Source organism: Narcine bancroftii, chromosome 12 (genome assembly GCF_036971445.1).
Source record: "Narcine bancroftii isolate sNarBan1 chromosome 12, sNarBan1.hap1, whole genome shotgun sequence".
NCBI classification, from domain to species: Eukaryota; Metazoa; Chordata; class Chondrichthyes; order Torpediniformes; family Narcinidae; genus Narcine; species Narcine bancroftii.
The window spans coordinates 73,310,563-73,332,738 of NC_091480.1; the positions used below are offsets into that span (position 1 = coordinate 73,310,563).

At 43.8% G+C, this 22,176-nt stretch overlaps 1 protein-coding gene across 1 annotated transcript in view; it reads right to left on the reverse strand.

Moving 5' to 3' along the window:
* Window positions 1–18,252, reverse strand: part of znf385c (zinc finger protein 385C) — a 313,378-nt gene extending 295,126 nt beyond the window's left edge. The window contains exons 1-2 of the mRNA XM_069904946.1: window positions 18,064–18,252; window positions 17,323–17,608 (exon numbers count right to left, since the gene is read on the reverse strand). Coding sequence (XP_069761047.1) covers window positions 17,323–17,608; window positions 18,064–18,252 — 475 coding nt within the window. The remainder of the gene's footprint in view (window positions 1–17,322; window positions 17,609–18,063) is intronic.
* Between the last annotated feature and the right edge of the window lie 3,924 nt (window positions 18,253–22,176).

Here is a 22,176-nt window from a genome sequence, read left to right on the forward strand (position 1 = left end):
AACATCAACCAATCTCTATTTCCTACTGCACGACCCATTGAATTCCTCCAGCAGATTGTTTTTGTTTCAGATGAGCAATTTTACTCTTTATTTTACTCCACACAATTGGGTTGACGTATCCCAGAACCTGTAGCACATTATGTGGCTCTAACTGGACAGCGACATTGAAGGTGTCGAAACAATTTGGCATGCAACAATTTTTCAGAAGACTCTGCTCATTCATGAATAATCAGGTGTTAATTACATATTTGCTCCAAATATCAAACCAGAACATGCACTGATTGAACACTGATTTGCATCCAATACAAATGGTAATTACCTTGATTGCATTGTTAATTAAATGTGCTTCCACTGAAACATGCAGAAAAAAAGCTGGCAAAACCAAACAATGTACCCAACAAACAAAGATTTCCAAGAAGAAGTGACAGTACAATATAAGAGGTAAAACTGATTATTCTTGCTAGATTAGCCATTCAAATTTAATGGATGGGATTTCATCATTTTTCATGTTATGATTCATCCAAAAAAACCATAGAATCATAGAACATTACAGCACAGAAACAGGCCCCTATGTGTCTGTTCCAAACCATTTTATTTTGCCAAATTCCACTGACCTGCATCCAGTCCATAGCCCTCCATACCTCTTCCATCCATGCTTGTCCAAATTCTTCTTACATGTTAAATTTGAGTCCGGACTCACAACTTCAGCTGGCAGCTCGATCCACCACTCCATGTGAAGAAGTTCCTCCTTTTATTCCCCCTAAACTTTTCCCCTTTCACCCTTAACCCATGACTTTTGGTTTGTAGCTCACCTACCCTCAGTGGAAAAAGCCTACCGACTCTGTCTATACCCCTCATAATTTTAAATACCTTATCAAATCTCCCCTCATTCTTCTATACTCCAGGGAATAAAGTCCTAACCTGTTTAACCTTTCCATGTTACTCAGCTCCTGTAATGCGGGCAACATCCTAGTAAATCTTCTCTGCACTCTTTCTATCTTATTGGTATCTTTCCTGTAGTTAGGTGACCAATACTGCACACAGTACTCCAAATTTGGCCTCACCAATGTCTTATACAACTTTACGATAACATCCCAACTCCTATCCTCAACACTTTGATTTATGAAGGCCAATATGTCAAAAGCTCTCTTTACAACCCTAACATGTGTGTTAAACATGACCTACCCCGCACAAAGCCACATTGACTATGCCGAATCCATTTCTGACTATTGTTATGAACTAACAAACCTTGTTAGCACTAAACAAAGGAACAGCAATTGAAAATTCATCAGACAACGGTAAATTCAATATAATAGTTTTTATTAAACTATTACCAATATAAAATTTCTTACGTATCTCTAAACTTAACTCTAAATTTAACCCCAGTATGCACAAGTGTGTGTGTGTGTGTGTGTGTGTGTGTGTGTGTGTGTGTGCTGAAGTCCAAACTATTTTAATTTAAACTCGAGTCTAAAAAGTCCAATTTAAAGTCGAGTTTCGAACTTCTTGTTAAACTTCAGGATCTTTTTACACTGTGGTTCAGGGTAATTATGAAACACTTTTAAACATTATATCTTCAGATCTCTTTAAACTCCCAAGTCTCTTGATGAGCTGTCTTTCAGAGAGATATTCTTCACAAGTTTCCCCCTTTCTTGTTAGGGTTGCAGAACTGATGAATTAATTCTTAAACAGGAGTGACCATCTTCTGGGCAACATCTCTTTTCTTAAAAGAGCAGTCACAAGTGGTCTTACTTATTTAAGAGCCAGTTATGTCGTGCATCTCCTATGATATACAACATAAGACAGAACAGCATCTCTCTCTTTCTAGAGATTACTGCCCCAATTCTGACTTTCCAGGATGTCAAGTTTCTTCAGTCTTCTCTATGTTCTGATTTGAAATGTCTCTCTGCCTTCAGTGTATAGTTCTCTGACATCATGTGATGTGGCATCACCACAGTTTTACTTTCATTTCTGCAAAACCTCCTGCCTTTTTCAAAACAACTCCATATCCATAACAACGTCTGACCTCATCTCTGCTCTAGTGCCTTAAGTGGTTTGGTTCCAGAAAGTCTGCACAGGTCATTCCAAATGATTCTTGAGGCTTGAAATAGCTGCCAGCATAATGCTGATTTACAGAAAAAATGCTTTTAAGAACCACACTTGGTTTCAATTAAGAACACTTCATCAGTGTTATGGCTCTGTTTTTCCCAGACGTGTTGACTCCAACTGAACTCTTTCTCTTAATGCAATGGTGTTTCTTCAAGTGTGCTGTGACCAGAGTGTGACCTTGTATCCAGCCCACAATCAACTTATTAAAAATACATATACAATATTTTCTTATCTGTAACTTAATTTAAGAAATATTTACAGTATTTTATAACTAAATATTTAAACTTTAAAGCACAAATCCATGACACTATTGAAATAATTGTATAGCCGATCTCCTAGAACACCTTCGCGTAGCAGTGAGCACAATGCCTTTGCAGTGCCAGTGATCGAGACTGGGGTTCAAATCCCACGCTGTCTGCAAGGAGTTTGTATGTTCTCTCAGTGTCTGCGTGGGTTTCCCTGGGGGCTCAGGTTTCCTCCCACCGTTCAAAATGTTCCGGGATTGTAGGTCAATTAGGTGTAAAGTGGGCAGCATTGTCTCATGGGCTGAAATGGTCTGTTACCATGCTGTATGTCTCAATTTCAAATTCAAATTTACCTACTACTGATGTCAAGCTCACTGACCTATAATTTCTCGGGTTACTTTTGGAGCCTTTTTAAAGCAACGGAACAACATGAGCTACCCTCCAATCCTCTGGCACCACACCTATGGCTAAGGACATTTTAAATATTTCTGCCAGAGCCCCAGCAATTTCTACACTCGCCTCCCTCAAGGTCTGAGAATAGCTTGTCAGGCCCTGGGGATTTATCCACGCTCATTTGCTTTAAGACAGCAAGCATTTCGCCTCTTTAATCTGTATGGGTTCCATGACCTCACTACTTGTTTTCCCTACTTCCCACGACTCTGTGTCTGTTTCCTGATTGAATACTGATGAAAAAAAAATACACTTAAGATCCTCCCCCATCTCTTTTGGCTCCATACAAAGCTGACCACTCTGATCTTCAAAGGGACCAATTTTGTCCCTTACTATCCTTTTGCTCTCAATATAACTGTAGAAACCCTTAAAATTTTCATTCACTGTCTGCCAAAGCAACCTCATGTCTTCTTTTAGCCTTCCTGATTTCTTTCTTGAAATTTTTCTAGCATTTTTTTATACTCAAGTCCATCATTTGCTCCATGTTGCCTACACCTGCTATATACCTCTCTCTTCTTCTGAACCAGATCCCCAACATCCCTCGAAAACCAAGGTTCCCTGTGACTGCTAACCTTGCCTTTAATTCTGACAGGAACATGGAAACTCTGTACTCTTAAAATTTCACCATAAAGTGGATGTGCCACTCATGGCATAGCCATCCAGCCTGGAATCCCAGCTCAATGAATAACGCAAAAGACTTCAGCAGTTCCGATAAAAATTATGAATCTGGAAACAGTGGATGGAAAAGGGTGAAACCCACTGTGATCCAGAGACACAAGGCAGACTTCAGATACTGGCATCTGGAGCAACACGCAAGCTGCTGGACAAACTCGAAAGGCAAAAATATATGAGGTGAATTGGTCACGAAGGTGTAAATGGACGACACGGGCTTGTGGGCCAATAAGGACCTGTTACCTTGCTGTATCTCTAAAAATATAAGATAATCTCTGAAATGAAAGAATACAACAATTTCCATGTTCTCTCAGATTTCCAGCCTATTTTGTGAAAACATTGTAAAAGAATTTTATTGGCGATAAGTAAAAACACAAAAATGCTGGAGGAACTCAGCCAGTATCTCAATGTCCATAGGAAGTAAAGATACATAACCAACGTTTCGGGCAGGAGCCCTTGTTCAATATGTTTCACTTTATTGGTGATCAAGTAAGTTGGGATCAGCCAAATTACTGAAGGGTGCCATACAAATGCACATCTCATTTCTTACTATCTTTTTGTTTAGTCTGTTTGAGGCACATGGACTTTACTACCTCACCCACCATTTATTACTCCTTATCCCTTTGAACTAATTAACTTGGCCAATTCAGAATTAACTACACCGCCTTTGGTCTGGAGTCATAAACCAGATCACAAACCAAATTAGGTAAGAATGAAAGATTTCCTCTCAAGAAGAACTTGAGAATTTATTTCAGTGCTTTAACATGAATTCTCAGCTGCTCTGGTAGGATTTGAATCTGTCTATGGATCAATTGTCTATGCCTTTGGGAATCCATCTAGTAACTTAACTGTTAAGACATTAGTGCTGGTAAAGCCCATGCAGTGCAGACAAACGGCAAACTTACACAATGACATTAAAATTTTCTGTTTTATTCACTTGGTTGGCAAGCACTACTTTCTCCCAAACGCCTCTTTATCAGCATTGCTAAGGGTTAATTAATCAGATACAAATATTTGTTCTCATTTTTAGGTAGACTTTTTAAAATTCCATAATTCCATGTATTAAAGCTGCAGACTGTTTTACACTTGCAATTGCAAGTGAAGGGGAATTTAGTTCTATCAGAGCAGGTACCAACTCAGGGTGAGAAACACTTCACTCCAAGGGCTCTTAAACCTGGAATGGCTGAGAAAAAGTGCTGCTTCAGAGGTATCGCGTGTGAACAAACTAAAAGACTCCATGGTTCCGCAGACATTCTTCCAGTCGGGAGGCATTCCATAATCTTCTTTCAACAGTTGACTGAAATCAATATCTGCGGATACAGTCCATTTTTTAAGCCTCTAAGTTGTTCTAAGTCCGATGAAGCCGCTGAAGATGTTTGTTGTTTTTTTAACCATTTCTGAAAGTATGGATCACTGATATAAAAAAAAATTTCAACTCCCTATAATCCTGAGCACCTGTGCACTCACTAATGGCCAAATGGAAGCGTGAAATCAATTGAATGCATCTGGTCTACTTTAGAAACTGCAATGTTAACTGGTCAGAGGTTCTTCATTAAAACTGTGGAAAAGGGTATGACTACAAACCAACAAGGAACAGCAGCATGTAAAAACGGCAATGCAATAATTATAGGAGACTTTAATCTCCATATAGATTGGATTAATCAAGCAGGAAAAAAACTAGCTAGAATAATACTGGACAACGAAGATCTTGCTTTGCTTTAGATCATGAAGAGTACCTTAAATGCTTCCTATCATGCATTGTTTTTTAGATATAAATTTAAATTATAAATTTAGACATTCAGCACGGTAACAGGCCATTTCAGCCCACAAGCCCATGCCAGCCAGTTACCCTCAAATGAACTACAACCCCTGGTACGATTTGGAAAGGTGGGAGGAAACCAGAGCCCCTGGGAAGAACATAAAAACTCCTTACGTCAACCTATTTTTGTGATTTCCTGTCATATTTTAAGTCTATTTCAAGCGTTCAAGACCATGAAGTGCAGCATGTCATTAAAAATTCACTTTCTGCATTCGCACTGGGACGTCTTCCCTGCTGATCCTGGTAGAGTCAATGACAAACATGGTGAAAGGTTTCACCAGGACATTGCGACCATGGAAAAGTGATATCCGGGCAACTGGAACCCATCAATGCTGGCCGACTATTGTTGGACACTGACACGAGAGGCATCAGATGCTGAGTACAAATGAAAATCAGCATCAAAACATTTTAAGGTCAGTTGAACTAATGCAATGTGTCAGCGTCATTATGTGATTAAAAAGGCTAAATTCAATTAAAGTTTCTACAACTTTGATACAGCAAATCTGCAATTATCTTGGTGTTCAGCTTGAAGTTCTCTTTCATAATCCCCAACTTTTTGTCAGGAAGCAAACCTTATGAAAAAAAATTTGTTGTCCAGTTTATGGAGCAAATCAGAAAACAGATTATTGTGTTATATTGTGGCAGATTTAATCAATGATCTCAGAAGATAACCCCCCCCCCCCCCCCCAAGTAAGCAGTGATTTTTTACATTGAATTTTGATTCAGTTTTAGATGGGGCATAAACAATTGCGAAAGGTGCTATACAAATGCACATCTCAATTTCTTACTGCTTTCCTTTAATCTGCTCTGGAACATAACATTGGAAATTCTAACAGAATGCTGCATATATTAAGATTTATCATTTTTGGTTTATGCAATATTAAAGTGTACAATAAATTAACTCTGAAGGTGGAATTATTTATCGGTAATGGACATTTTGTATGAAGAGGCCAGTCAAAAAATGTTGCCAAGGAACAGAATCATCAGGTAACTTTGTAATTCTAACTGAAGAGGTGCATAGCTTTTGCAAATTAAATTAAAACATTTTAAAAAGTCAGCTGGATTTATGTTAAAATGAAAACCACGAAGGGCTCAAACACAGATGGGGAAACATCAATAAATGCTGTTCAGCATTTCTATGCTCCTCTGTGCTTTAGAGTGCCAGGTGGACAGTTCAGGACCCAGAAGAAAAATGGTTTGAATCAACTTTCCTTACATTTAGTTGTTAATTCTATAAAATTCTAAACAAATATTTTCATGCAGTACACAGAATCCAGTGTGAAGTTATACAGCTTCCAGACATTGGGGAGTTGTACAATTTCTTTGGGTGCCAAATCTGTTGACTGACTTGCACAGGAACAGGATGGCCTCTAGTTCATCGGAGCAACACTTCACTTTCACATCAGGAACGAACTCATTTCCCATGAAATTCTGCAGGCGCTGTAAATCACAAATGTGCTGGAGAAACTCAGCAGGTCGCTCAGCGTTCCTTATGGTAAAGATACATAACCAATCTTTCAGGCCTGAGCCCTTCGACATGAACAAAAAGCAGCCAGGTACCTGAATAAAATGGTGGGGGAAGGGACAAGGGAGAAGCACAGGCCAACAGGCGAGGTCATAGGTGGATATGGGTGGGAAGGCAGAAGAGAAAAAAAGCTTGGAAGTGATAAGAGAGGGGAGAGTTCTCTGAACGGAGAGGGAAGGGGTGGGGAGCTGGAGGTAAGGGGACAGAGGGAATGGGGGGGGGAAGAGAGAGAGAGACAGGGGAGGGACTTAACAGATACTGGAAAAGTCGATGTGACCTAGTGCAATTTGCCCATGGATAGTGTTCCTCCAATTTGTGGGTTGCTTTGGTTTGGTAGGGCGTGAGGCCATGAACAGACATGTCAGCATGGGAGTGGGGTGCAGAATAAAATGTTTCGTTCAATGTTGCCGTTCTGCTGGGAAGATCAATCATTGTCTCTTGGTGTTGACTGGTCACAACAGGTGTTCTCAAGGGACATCAATGCTCCTACTGGCCAAAATAAAAATCCACCCAGAGTCATTGAGCTCTACAGGATGAAAACAGGCCTTTTGGCCTAACTCATACATGCCAAATAGGTTACCTACCTAACCTAGTTCAATTTGCCTGTGTTTGACCCATAGCCCTTGAAATCAATGTACCAGTCCAAACATCATGCAAATATTTCAATTATCACCATCTCTACCACTTCCACTGGCAACTCATTCCATATACCCACTACCCTGTGTGTGGTATAAGTTGTCCCTCGGGTCTTCTTTAAGTTTATCCCCCCTCTCACCTTAAATCTATGTCCTCTAGTTTTAGACACCCAACAGACTGTGAACACTGAACTTATCTTTGTCCCTTATGATTTTGTATATGTCTGTAAGATCGCCCTTCAGCCTTCTATGCTCCAGGGATAAAAATCCCCAGCACATCCAGTCTCTCCATAGGATTCCAGTCCCGTAATATCCTTATCAATCCTTTCTAAACCCTTTCCAACTTAATAACATATGGTAGTGGCCTACTCATGGAAACACTTACCAGCATACAAAATGGCCGAAGAACACGGCAACTGCACAGTCCTGGGGGTGACACCGGCCATCATTCCAGGTGACCTCCGCATGGCGGGAAGATGGGGAACTCTGGCAGAAACACTGGCCAACCCGAGGCCGGTGCTCCGATGACGCGGGGCCCTGGCGGCAGTGCCTGGGCCCCTTATAAGTAGAACTGCAATAAATCAGTCTTCAACCTTGACTACTTGTGTGTTTTCCTTCCACACTTGTCATAGCACAAACGCTACATTGATGAACCCGACAAGTCCAACTAGCAGTTGGACCCGAAGATAACGGACCAGTTGGAGCCAGTGACCATCCACACGGTCTCACTCCCAATGTTTTGGGTATCGCAGCCTCAAGTGTGGTTCGATACTCAGTTCCAGCTTCGACACATTGCCACTTACAAAACCTGACAGTTTTATGTCATGAGTGCCCTCGATCAGGACATAGCGGCAAAGGTCGTAGATTTCCTACGGCAGCCTCCAGAGCAAGGCAAATACGTAGCCCCCAAAGAGCTACTAACCCACACTTTCGGGCTTTCCCGGCGTGAGCACGCCACCCGATTGCTGCATATGGATGGATTGGGGGACAGGGCTCTGTCCGCCCTAATGAGCAAGATGCTCACTTTGACCAAGGGCCACAAGACTTGCCTGCTCTTTGAGCAAATCTTTCTGGAGTAGCTGCCCGAGGATATCAGACTCTTGCTCATGGACAAGGACTTCAGTGACCCTCGGAGGGTTACGGCCCAGGTAGACATGCTCTGGAGAGCGAAGAAGGACACCAGTGCCATCGAAGACCACATCAGGAAGCTCCAGTAACAACAGCCGGAGAGATCAAGGCTAGCAGAGAGACAAGTGAACAGCCCAGGACAGTTATGCTACTATTATCTGCGATGGGGTGCGGAGGTCTGTCGATGTTGCCCACCCTGTGGGTTTCCGGGAAACGCCCTGGCCAACCGTCGTTGATGGCTGCGGCAGTTGGTCCAGGTGAGAGCCTACTCTACGTCTGGGACTTCACAGTCTGGCAAGCGTTTTCTGGTCGACACAGGCACCAAGATAAGGCCCAACACTAAGGGCAGCCAACAGCTCCTCTATTCGGACTTTTTGGACCCACACCATCCCCCTTCGGTTTGGCAACAACCACTTCACATGGACCTTTACCCTCGTGGCAGTGGCGCAACCGCTCCTGGGGGCTGACTTCTTTTGTGCCCACTGTCTGCTTGTCGAGCTCGAGGGATGGCGCTTGGAACACACCAGAACTACCTGCCCCCCACCTGGACTCTATAGCAGTCTTGGGCAATGAGTTAGCCCACATCCTGGCAAAGTTCCCCTCGATAGTGGTGCCACAGTTCTCCACAGCTGAGCCAAAGCACAGGGTAAGGCACCACATTCTGACTGGTTGGGGGTGGGGGGGTGGGGTTGGGGTTGGGGGAGGTTCCACGCCAGGGCGCACTGACTCCCTCCCAAAAAGCTCAGCCTGGCGAAGGAGGAGTTCAAGAAAATGGAGGAGCTGGGGATTGTGAGGTGCTCCGACAGTCCCTGGGCCTTCCCCTCCAAAAACATCAAGAGATTGGAGACCACGCAGTGACTACCACGAGGCCGCCACACCCAAAAGATACCCCATTCTCCACATCAAAGACTTTCCCGCCAACCTGCACGGGGCAGGGGTGTTCTCCAAGGTGGACCTCATCCGGGGGTACCACCAAATTCCAGTTCGCCCCCAGGATATCCCCAAGACTGCAATCATAACCCCCTTTGGTTTGTTCAAATTCATCTGCATACCCTTTGGTCTAAAGAAAGCGGCACAAACTTTCCAGCAGCTGATGGACACAGTGGGCCGGGACCTCCCAATTGCAATCATCTATTTGGACAATATCCTCATTGCCAGCCGCAGCCACAAAGACCACGACGCCCACCTGTGACAGCTGTGCAACTGGCTGGGCGAGTTCAGGCTGATGATCAACCCCGCGAAGTACCAATTTGGTCTGGACACTATTGATTTCCTGGGGCACAGGATACACAGACACGGGGCTACACCCCTCCCTGAGAAGGTCGAGATGGTCTGGCACTTCGCTGAGCCACCCCCAGGTCCATGCAGTAAAAGGGAAACAGGAATTCGACAGCATGATAAACTTTTACTGCAGGTTCATACCGGCAGCAGCCCGCATCATGCAACCCCTCTTCGTGCTGATGGCAGGCAAGGAAAAGGACATTGCCTGGGATGATGAGTCTTCAAGGACATTCCAGAACACCAAAGACCAATGCCACCCTGCTGGTCCACCCCAGACTGGAGGCACCTACCACCCTGACAGTCGACGCCTCCAGCACAGCGGTAGGGGATGCTGGAACAACTTATCAAGGGCCAGGGGCCACCCCTGGCCTTTTTCACCAGACACCTCCGTCCCACCCCCCCACCCCGAGCTCAAATACAGCATTTTCGACCAAGAGCTATTGGCACTGTACCTGGCAGTAAGACATTTACATAACTTTTTTGGAAGGCCAGAAATTCAAGATCTTCACCAATCACAAGCCACTGACCTTTGCCTTCCATAAGGTATCGAATCAGTGGTCAGCCTGACAACAGAGACACTTTTCCTACCTGTCCAAATTTACCACAGACATTCAGCATATTGCAGGGAAAAACAATGTGGTAGCTCTGTCCTGCCTGGCGATCGAGTCGGTACACACCCTGTCCCAAGGGGTCGATTACATGGCCCTCGCCAAAGCACAGCAGCAAGACCCTGAGATCCCCACTTACAGGAGAGCCATCTCTGGCCTCAGTGTGGAGGATGTCTCCGTTGGCTCCGGTAACCTGACATTGGCCCCATCATCCCGGATGCATGGAGGTGCCAGGTTTTTGAGGCTATCCACAATCTAACACACCCTGTCATCTGTGCCATGGTCAAAATGGTAGCCAACAGGTTTGTTTGGCATGGCCTCCATAAACAAGTCAGCCAGTGGGCCAAGACCTGCAATGAATTGTCAGTCCTACAAAGTGCAGGTTCACATGAGAATGCCCACACAGACTTTTGAGTCAGAGTGCCACAGGTTCAGTCATGTCCAACTTAGTGGGCCATTACCAGTTTCCTATGAGGTGAGATACCTCTTGACCATGGTGGACTGCTCCATGTCGTGGCCGAAGGCAGTCCTGCTAGCTGATACCACCACAGAAACCTCCGCCAGGGCACTTATCGACACATGGGTGCCCAGATTCAGGATCCCAGAGCACCTAACCACAGACAGGGGGCACAATTCACCTTTGGACTATGGACAGTGCTGGCCAACTTTCTGGGGACACAGCTCCACCACACCACGGTGAATCACCCTCAGGCCAATGGGTTCGTGGAGTGGTTTCACAGGCACCTCAAGGCAGCCTTGATGGCCCGACTCAAGGAACCCAACTGGGTAGACAAACTGCCTTTGGGTCCTGTTGGTGATTTGTACTGCGCCGAAGGAGGACTTCAATGCCTTGGCAACCGAGATGGTCTCATCTTTGATTGATCTTGGGGGTTTCTGGCCCCAATAAATACCAGGAAGACCCCACGATGACACTCAAGAACGTGCGGCAGAAACTAGGGTCCCTGGTCCCGTGGCAACCCCCACCGCACGGTCAGCCCAAGCAAAGCGTCCTGAATGACCTAAGGATTTGCCAGTATGTGTTCATGAGGAAGGGTACACATAGACCGCCCTTACAACAACCCTACAAGGTTGTTAGAGGCAACGGTTCCACTTTCGTCCTTGACATTGGAGGTAAGGAGGAGACTTTTACTGTAGACTGCCTGAAACTGGCATTTCTGAACTGTAACGAACTGGTCTCCACTCCTCCCCCGCTACGCACCAAGACCATGGACAGTGGTCTGGTCCTTGGTTCTGGGGGGGGGGGGGGCGTCATGTAGCAGCCCGCGCATAGAGACACGGACTGGCCCGCAAAATGGCCGACAAACATGGCGACTGCGTGGACCTGGGGGTGACACCGGCCGTTGTCCCAGGTGACCTCTGCACAGTGGTTACACAGCTGCAAGCTGGGTAACTCTGGCGGGAATGCCAGCCACCCCAAACCAGCGCTCCAATGACGCAGAGCCCTGACGTCAGCGTCAGGGGCCCATATAAGCAGAGCAGCCAGTACAATAAATCAGTCTTCGACTCCTCCTGTGTGTGTTTTCCTTCCACACTTGCTGTAGCACGTACACTACAATATTTACAATAGTTCGCCGACCAGAACTGCACATAATAGTCCAAGTGTAGTCACAGAGATGTCTTAAACAGCTGTAATTACAATGTCCCAACTCTTGTGTTAGATATACGTACAGCATGGTAACAGGCCCTTCCAGTCCACAAGCCATGCTGCCGAATTACAACCAACTAACTTACAATCCCCAGTATGTTTTGAAGGGTGGGAGAAAACTAGAGAACCCAGAGGAGACCCACACAGACATGAGGAGAACATACAAACTCCTTGTAGACTGTGCCAGATTCAAACACCAGTCACTGACGCTGTTACAGCGTTGTGCTAACCGCTATGCTAACTGTGCTGCCCTCAGTGCCCTGACTGCAAAAGACAAGTTTGCCAAACACCTTTTGCATCTCCCTGTACACCTGTGACACCAAGTTCAGAAAACCTAGGTCTCTATGTTCTAATACACTCTCCAATGTCCTGCTCTGGTGTATCGTACCAAGATGCAATATTTTGTCCCTGTCTGAGTTAAATCTACTGACCTTTTATTCCACCTCGATGGGCTTCTTATGGCTCAGCTCTGCAGAGGAGCCATTGGATTCATGACTGGCAGGATCCCAACCTGAACCTATTTAGAAATTGCAGGGAGCAAAGCAACCGAGAGGCTGATCTTGAAGATGGTTCATGGCCTTTTGCTGGGAGCCATCCAAGACGACATGAAACAAATCTCAATTGCATGTGAATATCAATGCCATAGAAAAAATCCAATGCTTTCCATTAGGTCTATTAATAAACACTTCAATATAATGCTAATCAATTGCACTGAACTGCAGTCTCCTTGGACACAACTTATCGCATTATTCAATTCATGCAATCACCAAAACCAATAAAAAGTGCAATAATTGTAGCATTAATAAATTGATTTATTCTGAATGTGCTTTTTTTATAGTCAGCATCTCAAGACTGAGCGAAAACACACGCAGCAAAATCTGATTAATGTGTTTGCTTGGTAATTCTAATTAAAAGGATCATTTTACGCAAGGGGAAAATCAATTTCTGCAACTCATTATAATTATCATAGGAATAAATGAAGAAATAAACTCAAATATGTGATTTATGAAACATTTATTGCATGCAGTCATTTCAGTAATATGCAATCCTGTGTTATCTGGGTGTGATTGCTCATGAACAGGATTCAGAATAAAATTGCAGTCTCTTGAACAGATGACAAATGGCAGGAATGAAGGAGAACAAAAAAACTCACGCTGGAACTTGTCGAACAATTTTATGGCCCACAGTGCATTTTGGACACAGTAATCTTGCTGCTTCAGCGGCTTGAAATGAATGGAAGCAGAATAGTTTGGTGCATGCATGAATGTATCCTGATAATGCATGCCTACCTCAGGAGATGACTTTAAACTGGCTCACAAGTCAAAATAACTTAAAAACTCCTTGCCCTTAGTTCAGACTGAGAAAGCCCAGTAAAATGAATGGAGTGTCCAATCCCATAACATCAGAAAAGCAGATTCCTTGGGATAACGACACCATGGCTGAGAAGAGCTACTACGTGGAGCACTGAATCAGTATCTGTCACTCCCTAAGTCCAAAATTTGCAGCAGGTCCCAAATTTGTTAAGAAGGAATGGCAAAATGGATACAATTCCCAGAATTGCTAGCGCAGATTTAGCCTGTTTCCAGATACATTCCTGTAATATGTTCACATGTAATCAGATAATTTATTTTCAAGGGGTAAATACTTTTATTAGAGTCACCAATAGAATCACGAATTGAACATTCAACTGGTAAAATTGCCAAAGGTGTATTATCATGTATAGAACAACATAACTATGAAAACTCATCTATGTTCAAATCAATTTACAAGCAAGTTTAAGTACATTTCAAATGAAATATTGCATGAAGATTGTCCTCAGAAATTATCAAAATCTCCAGTGGAAATTTGGTCACATAAATCAGCAAAGAGCAAAACTGTGAGTTGTTATTATTAAAGCAATTGGGCTGCTCAAGTGTTTTGTTTCTAACATAAACTAATTCTGGACAGGGTTTCCGCAGGGGAATCAATCACTCAATTGTAAAAATAATTGAAGAATTGCTTAAACTGAATCAAACCAACCATTAGTATACACATTTAACTTTAAATGCCCATATTTCTTACATTGAGAGACAGATACCAAGATTGTGGCTGGCGCTGCTGCTGGGTAATGCTCCATCTATTTAACGGGACATGACAAAATATGTATGCAGCTTGGAGGGAAAATCGCAATAGCAAAATCTTGTGGGTATGTGCCAAGTCGGAGGGACTGCTTTGTTTGGAAATGGACGCTCGCTGACACAGATCGGATGATGTTGCCCACAAAGGTTTAAGGACTGCTCAAAATATTTTAATTTGTCCTCTTTTGCAGAATACAAGAACTTCATGGATTTTGGGCTGCTGATCATGAAAATTGCCTTAATTTTTCCAATATAACCTATTTTTGTGATTTCCCGCCATATTTTAAGTCTATTTCAAGCATTAAAAACCATGAAGTGCAGCATGTCATTTTCTGCATTCGCACATGGACTCCTTCCCGGCTGATCTTGATGCAGTCAGTGATGAACACGGTGAAAGGTTTCACCAGGACATTGCGACCACAGAAAAGTGATATCAGGGCAGCTGGAACCCATCAATGCTGGCCGACTATTGTTGGACAATGACACAAGAGGCATCAGATGCTGAGTACAAAGGCAGATCAGCGGCAAAAAATTTTTAGGTCAATTGAACAAATGTAATGTGCCAGTATCATTATGTGATTAAACATGCTAAATTCAATGAAAGTTCATTTAATGTTTCTCCATCTTCCTACGTGATACAGCAAGTCTGAAATTATCTTTGTGTTCAGCTTGAAGTTCTCTATCATAATTGCCATTTTTTTCAGTAAGCAAAACCTTTGAAAAACATTTGTTGTCCCGTATAATTTAAGTAACATATAGATGGCACAGTAGCAAAGTGACCTGTGTGAAATTTGCATGTCCTCCTAGTCACTGCCTCGATTTCCTCTTCCATGCTGAAGACATGAGGGCTGGCTGCTGAGTTAATTGGCCACAGTAATTTGCCTGAAGCATGCAGGTGAGTGATAAAATCTGGGGGGGAATCAATGTGAATGTGGGGAGGACACAAATGGAATGAATGTAAACGGGTGCACAATTTGCAGAATGAGCCCCAAGGGATGAAGAGGCTGATTCTCTGCTGCATGACTGGTGGTCATCAGGAGTAATTCCACAAAATTACCTTCATAACATTTCATCAATGTTTTATCCAATGTCATTTTATCAATACACTGCAAAAAAAAAAGGTTCCCTGTTGCATAATGGTGCACAGTCCAAGCTGACATGAACTCCTTCATTCTCATTGGGTTAAGTGGTTCACCCAGGGATGATGGTGGAAGTTCACCTGCTCCCCCCTTCTCCCCCAGCCCCCACACCCATTTATTTCCCTTGAACAATGCTGACAAGTCAAATTCTGTGGAGACATTTTACGTTTACCATTACCTCGCCTGGTAATGGTAAAATCTTTGTTGACCACCTCGGCTCTGTCCACCACAATAGTAGGGTTCTCCCAGTAGCCACCCATTTCAATTCCTCGTTCCATTCCCTTGCTGACATGTCTGTCCATGGTCTCATTGATGCGCTGTCAATAACTCCAAAGAGTAGAAGTTACCTGACTGATAGGCTTTTATCACCATAAACAGAAGGCATGTCTCATGTTGCTGACCTGAGACCTGAGCTTGTTCTGGGGAGGGGTTATGGCAATGTCACCTTTATTAGGGTTATTAAGGGGAACAGCCACAGGTACAATCACCAAGGGGCGGGCCAGCCATACACGTACAAACAGTATTAACAGTGGTTCCACCAAACCCGTGCACTGCCAGACTGAGACCTCCTACAAATTGGAAGAACAACACCTCATCTTACATCTGGGCACCTTCCAACTGGATGGCATTAACATCGACTTCTCTGGTTTCCATTAAACCTCCACTCCCCTTCTTCCCCCATCACTTTCTCCTCCAGCTCTCTCTCTTCCTCCTTTTCCCTCTGTCTCCTTTCACAGAGCCAAAATAAATTCTCATCTTTCCTCTTATCATATCCAATTAACATCTTTTGTTGGTCTGGACTCCTCCCCCTCCCAGTCTTCCGTCTTTATTCTGATGCCTTCCTGTTCTTTGCTTCTATCTTGAAGAAGGGTCCAGGCTGAAATATCGGTGATATATCTTCACCTCCTATGGGTGCTGTGAGGCCAGCTGAGTTCTTCCAGCATTTCTGTGTGCTTTTACTGCAATCAGTGTCTGCAGACCTTCGTGTTTCACATGATAAAATTTTGTTGGTTTTCAAACAAATAAGGGAAATAAACTTCTCAGAACCAAAAGTAGCCAGGCAAATATGGCCTTGCTCCATGAGCCCCTTAGAACAATGTCCTGAAGTGAAGGAGAGATCCCAGCCACAGTAATTCCAGCCCGCTTCTTACAATTAGGACATGGCGGAGAATGAAAGGGGAAAGTGGTCACTCACAGGAAAAGCAAGGGTGACACCATTGCAGTAGCTCCATTTCCACTGCTATTCCAGTTAATTGGCCGTGCAGTGTACCAGGATAGGAAGCCCTTTGTGCTATTTCCACTGGGCAACCCTTAACTGGGACACTAATTGCTTTTCCACTGAACCCACTCATCCCCAGGGATCGGAGTGTTCTACCTTCAACTGGAAACGGATGACTTTCTGCTGTCCCTTTTCCACTGGTTTTATCAGCACGCCGGCGTCAGCAAACGCCAGGGATATGGGTAGGGGTAGAGGCGGTTAATCCCCGACGTGAGATTATGTCATTTGACACCAGCGTTCATTTATGTCATTTGACAGTGTTCCTTTTCCATCGGTCCCTGTCCAAGTAAATTCCCAGTTAATTCCTGGGACAGGGTGCCAGTGCAAGAGGGGCTAGTGACAGGAGTGAATCGAGAGAGGTATCCATCTATGTTCACATCTAACACTCTGAGCTCCCTTCATTCCAAAGGGTAATGTAAAATCAACAATGTTCCATAATGAATCCTGTAAGAGAAACTTTTTCCCAGAAGAAACAGATAGCAATAAATAATCAACAAGGAACTCACACATACATGATTAATGCTGACATCAAACCTCATTTTTCACTGTGAGTTAGTCTCATAATCGGGTTGCTTCTGTTAAAGGATGAGCCAGATGCTCTGGATCGTGGAATGTCCCTTTTTCTCAGCACACCTTATTCCATCCTTACCTTGGCTTGTGGACATTTTTCCATTATGAAGCTTTTTAAGTCGTTTTTGGTGGGATTTGCCATTGTAGTGGATCTGGGCCTGTGCAGCGGAGTTGAGCTGAATGTTACACACTCCACAAAGAGTGAAAGTCTGGAGTTTTCTTTCTCTCTTCTGTGCGGTGTCTGTGGCAACAGATTCCAACTCCGTGACGTCCCCATTCCCCAAGGAAGCATCTGCATCATCACTTTCCGGAGGCAAAGGAGGACTTAATGGCCGTTTCATACCTTTAAGAAGAAAGGTGATTAACTGTTTTTGAGCACTGAAAGATCCTGTCAGCTTTCAAACTAAGCATTTCTTCCCTTTAAAGTAGGATCTACAAAACTAAATGTCAATATTTTTACTGAAGAAACTAAGATGTCTTTTTCGTCTAACCTTTAAGGTCTGGTGTTCCCCGGAGGAAACAACGAGTTCACTAGATTAGCATCACAGTTCATTCCTGTCAGCATATAACTATTTTCCTTGAAACTAAACAGGGATACTGTACAGGGGTACAGAACGTCACTATTTCACCAGATCTTCCCCACTATTTCTGAGCATGCTTTAAGATGAACTAAGGTGATAATTCCACAAACACATTTTCTACATTAATTTTTTGCAATTTACATTAGGAAATCCAAATAGCAATAAATGAGAATGAAGTCTTTCATCCTTTCCTATCAAATGCTCAATATCTCATTTAAATGTATCCTTCTCGGATTCACATTTATAGCAAAATGGGCTAAAATAGGGACAGGGGCTGAGTGGACCATTAAATCCTGTCCTTGAATGTAGCGGGTGAAAGTGCTCAGATCAAGAACATCTGCAGATGCTGGGGTCGGGTGCAGTATTACAGAAGAGCTGGAGAAACTCAGCAGGTCATGTAGCATTCCATAGGAATAGAAGCCCTTCATCAACTCTATGGTACTGCATGACCTGCTGAGTTTCTCCAGCTCTTTTGTGAATGCAGATCAGGAAAAGGTTTATTTGGAGTTGCTGTGCTAGAAGGGGATTCCCAGTTGGCAATCAGAGTAGAGATATATCTGCATCTCCAAGAAACTAGCATGAGGAAACTGACATTGAACCAAACATTACGGGCCACCAACAGAATTAAAACATAGATACATCGACAGGGAACGCTGCCATCGGAGAGCGTCGTCAATCATCAAGGACCCTCACCGCCCAGCACACGCTCTGTTCTCGCTGCTGCCATTAGGAAAGGGATGTAGGTGCCACCAGGATCAGGAACAGCTGCTGCCCCTCCACCATCAGACTCCTCAATGACATTCTCAATCAGGGACGCATTTAAGGACTCTGACTTGTGTACTTAATTGATTTTCTTTTTGCTCTCCCTATATTGTAGTTTGTTGACACTCATTATCTGTTTCCAGTTCTTTGTTTGCCCTATACATGTTTACACGGTGTAGCTTTTTTTTGCACCACCAATAAGTGGTAATTCTGCCATACCCGCAGGAAAAAGAAATCTCCGGGTTGTATGGAAAGGTGTTTGTGGAGCTATCTTTAAGTGTGAATGGAAAAGGTAATTAATATGTAAACATGCTGGGCATTATTGTCAAATAGTCATTGATAAAATAACAAGCCGGAAATTACATTTAAAAACACTTTTACAGTGTGAAATCCTGGCAGAATAGAAGCTTTTGAACTGTTGCAATTGGCTAATGATGGATCAACAGAAAAGAAATCAATGTTTCAGTGTCAGAGATTTATTGAAAGCTGCTTTTTTTTGGGGCCAGAATGTTCATAAAGCAAGAGTGGCAGCAGGCTGACAGGGGAATGGAGGAAGGGTGAGGAGCCGGAGGAAAAGACAGTGGGAGAGGATGGTGATATTTGTGAAGAAATTGAAGAGTTTAGAGGAACAAAGTACCTCACTGAAATGTGAGTTGGGGTAGTGGAGGGAGGGAGGTTGGTTGGGTTAAACCGGTGGTTTTCAACCTTTTTCTTTCCACTCACATCCCACTTGTAAGTATTTCCTATGCCATTGGTGCTCTGCGATTAGTAAGGGATTGCTTAAGGTGGTACGTGGGTGGAAAGAAAAAAGGTTGAGAATTTCTGTTCTAGGGAATAAAGTCCTGGCCTGTTTAACCTTTCTATGTAACCTTTGCACCTTTCCATGACAGCAGGAGTGCCACATTTGCGCCCACACCTCCTCCCTCACCACCCTTCGGGCCCCCAAACAGTCCTTTCAAGTGAAGCAACATTTCACTTGTGAATCTGTAGAAGTCATCCTCTGCATCTGGTGCTCCCGTTCTGTGGATCTATATACCACTGTTGAGCCCAATGGCTTGCTCAAGCTAAAGGGGACACAGCTTGGTGACCTTTTTCAATATTTTTGTCTCTTTGTGTAGAAATCATGTACTTCCTATGGAGTAAATATGAATATTAAGTGAATTTGGAAGGGAGGTTTAGAATATGAATAAAAATCGGGTAGATTGGGACAGCACTCCCTCAGTTAAAAGAATGGGAAATTAATGAAATTAATTAAATCATGGAAATTAATGAATTCTGTTCAAGGTTTGAACAGCTCGATGCAGAAAGGGTGTTCCTCTTGACTAAGCAGTCTAGCATTTGTGGGGGATAGTTTGAGAATAAGGCATAAGATCTGGAGAGAATTCTTCACTCAGAATGTGGTGGAGCCCTTTGAAATTCTCCACCTTAGGCAGTTGAGGAAGTCCATTAATTGAGTTCATTCTAATGAGAATCGAGGAACATGGGGATAGTGCAGGAAATGGCATTGAGAAGGATGATCGACTATGATCTTGATGAATGGTGTAACAGGCTCAAAGAGTCACATGACCTGCTCCTGTGACTTATGTGAAAGGAAAGGAACACAGGGTGAACTGTGAAGTTTTCATTTTCACACAGAAGTAGAACATAAGAATGACAGTCAGTTCTTCGCAGAGCAAAATTATAGGAGATAAGGAGGGGGTGGGTTACGAGCAAATACATTCAGGGAGGGGTATTTGTACAAATGAGTAGAGATGGCCAGGGTGGGGAAAACAATAGTCTCGGGATGTCCCAAGTGCCTTCACTTGGGGTGATTTTCAGGTTGATGGATACTTCTCATGTGTGAAGTCGATCTGCTTTATTACTTTTTACATAAGAAATTCAATTTTGACTTTCACATTTCAATTGGAACGTGGTGCGATTTCTCGAGAACACTGGGATATAGTGTTTCATTAGGAAGTGTAAATTCACACTGACAGACCTGCTTACAGGTGCAAGTCACTTGTAACCAAGCGTTAGTGTACAATGATTCCCTGCTGACCACCGAGCCGCGGTCGAGGACTTGCTCCACTTTCCGGCCCAGTCCTGCCCAGGGAAGCCGACCCCTGGCTGATTAACAAGACCCCTCTCGGAGCATGGTGTTAGCTCGCAGAATGATTTTGACAGCAAGTAAAAACAAGTCCTCAGGCTAACTAGATTTTAGAACTGTCCCCGAGATTAATCTTTAATATTCACAACATTCAAACCACATGCAAATATACGCGAAAATGAAACTAAATAATACACAGAAATAATTAAATATGTTTAAAATAACTGGATTAAAATCGAATAAAACTACTCTCCCAGCTGCTATTCCTTTGCATTCATTTCAATGAGGCATCTGTGCTTCATCCCTCTGCTGCACAAGCTTTGATGTCCCTGGGGACAAGCGGACAAACCTGAGGAAGTCCACACTGACCTGTTGCCCCACAGGGAGACAACCAACGCAGCACTAGCCCATATCCTGAGCAGATGCACCACTGGAATGGAAGGGGGAGCCTCCAGCTGATCCAAGTGGATCTGCTCGCTTTGAAGGACACCAACCTGCAAAGTGTTATTAAAACCACTGTAGTCACCACAGCGTTGGAATGAAGCCTCCAGTTGCACTTCGTACTCTGAAAGCAGGCAGACTATAATAGTAGGAATTAAAATAAAAACACAGTGCTGGAGAAAATCAGCAGGTCAAACTTTATACAAGTCGAGTACCCCTTATCCAAAGATCCGAAAACCGAAAAGTGGAAAACGTCACAAGTGGAAAAAAATTCAGCACCTGACTTGCCCATGTGAGGCTCTGATGCTCTCTTGGTGCCAGTTTGATTACAAAACAGCTTAAAAAAAAGCAAAATCTTTGCTTCTGGCCAGGAAGATGCCAAACAGAGAAGGGTCCAATACTTCACCATTGACTGCAGCCGGCGAAGGCGACTCCATTCTCAACATCGGGTGCGGTGCTGTCCGCACCAAAGAAGTCACCTCGGGTAACCGGGCAGAAGTGGGGACCTCGAGCTCTTGGGCAGTTGGGGACTGGTGGCGGCGGTGGGGAAGTGTCGGAGACCGGCGGCAGAGATCAAGTTGTTTTGTTTGATCGTATTAAACATTATTTCATGTTAATTTTCATGTTGTTGTTTAACCACGGATACAAGTATTCCAGTTAGTCAGAACAAAGAAGTTTGGTTCTGAAAACCGGGAAAGAAAACACAAAAACCGAACAATGTCTCATGCAAGGGTCTCGGATACGGGGTACTGTATAAGAAAAATAAAAGTACAAAACTAATGTTTTTGGCTTGAGCACCATCAAGATATGAGCAAAATTTAGGCAGGTGCCTGAATAAAATGGTGGGGGAAAGGGACAGGGTGAAGACAACAGGCCCACAGGCAGGAGGTAATAGGATAAGGAGGGAGGGCACAAGACAAAACAGGGGGGAGGGGGATGACTGTGAATGGAGAAGGAAGGGGGTGGAGAGGTAAAAGAAAGGAGTCAGAGGGATAGGGGAGAATGGGGGAGTGGTCTAGGAGAAACCAGAGAAGTCAATGTTAATGCCATCCGATTGGACAGT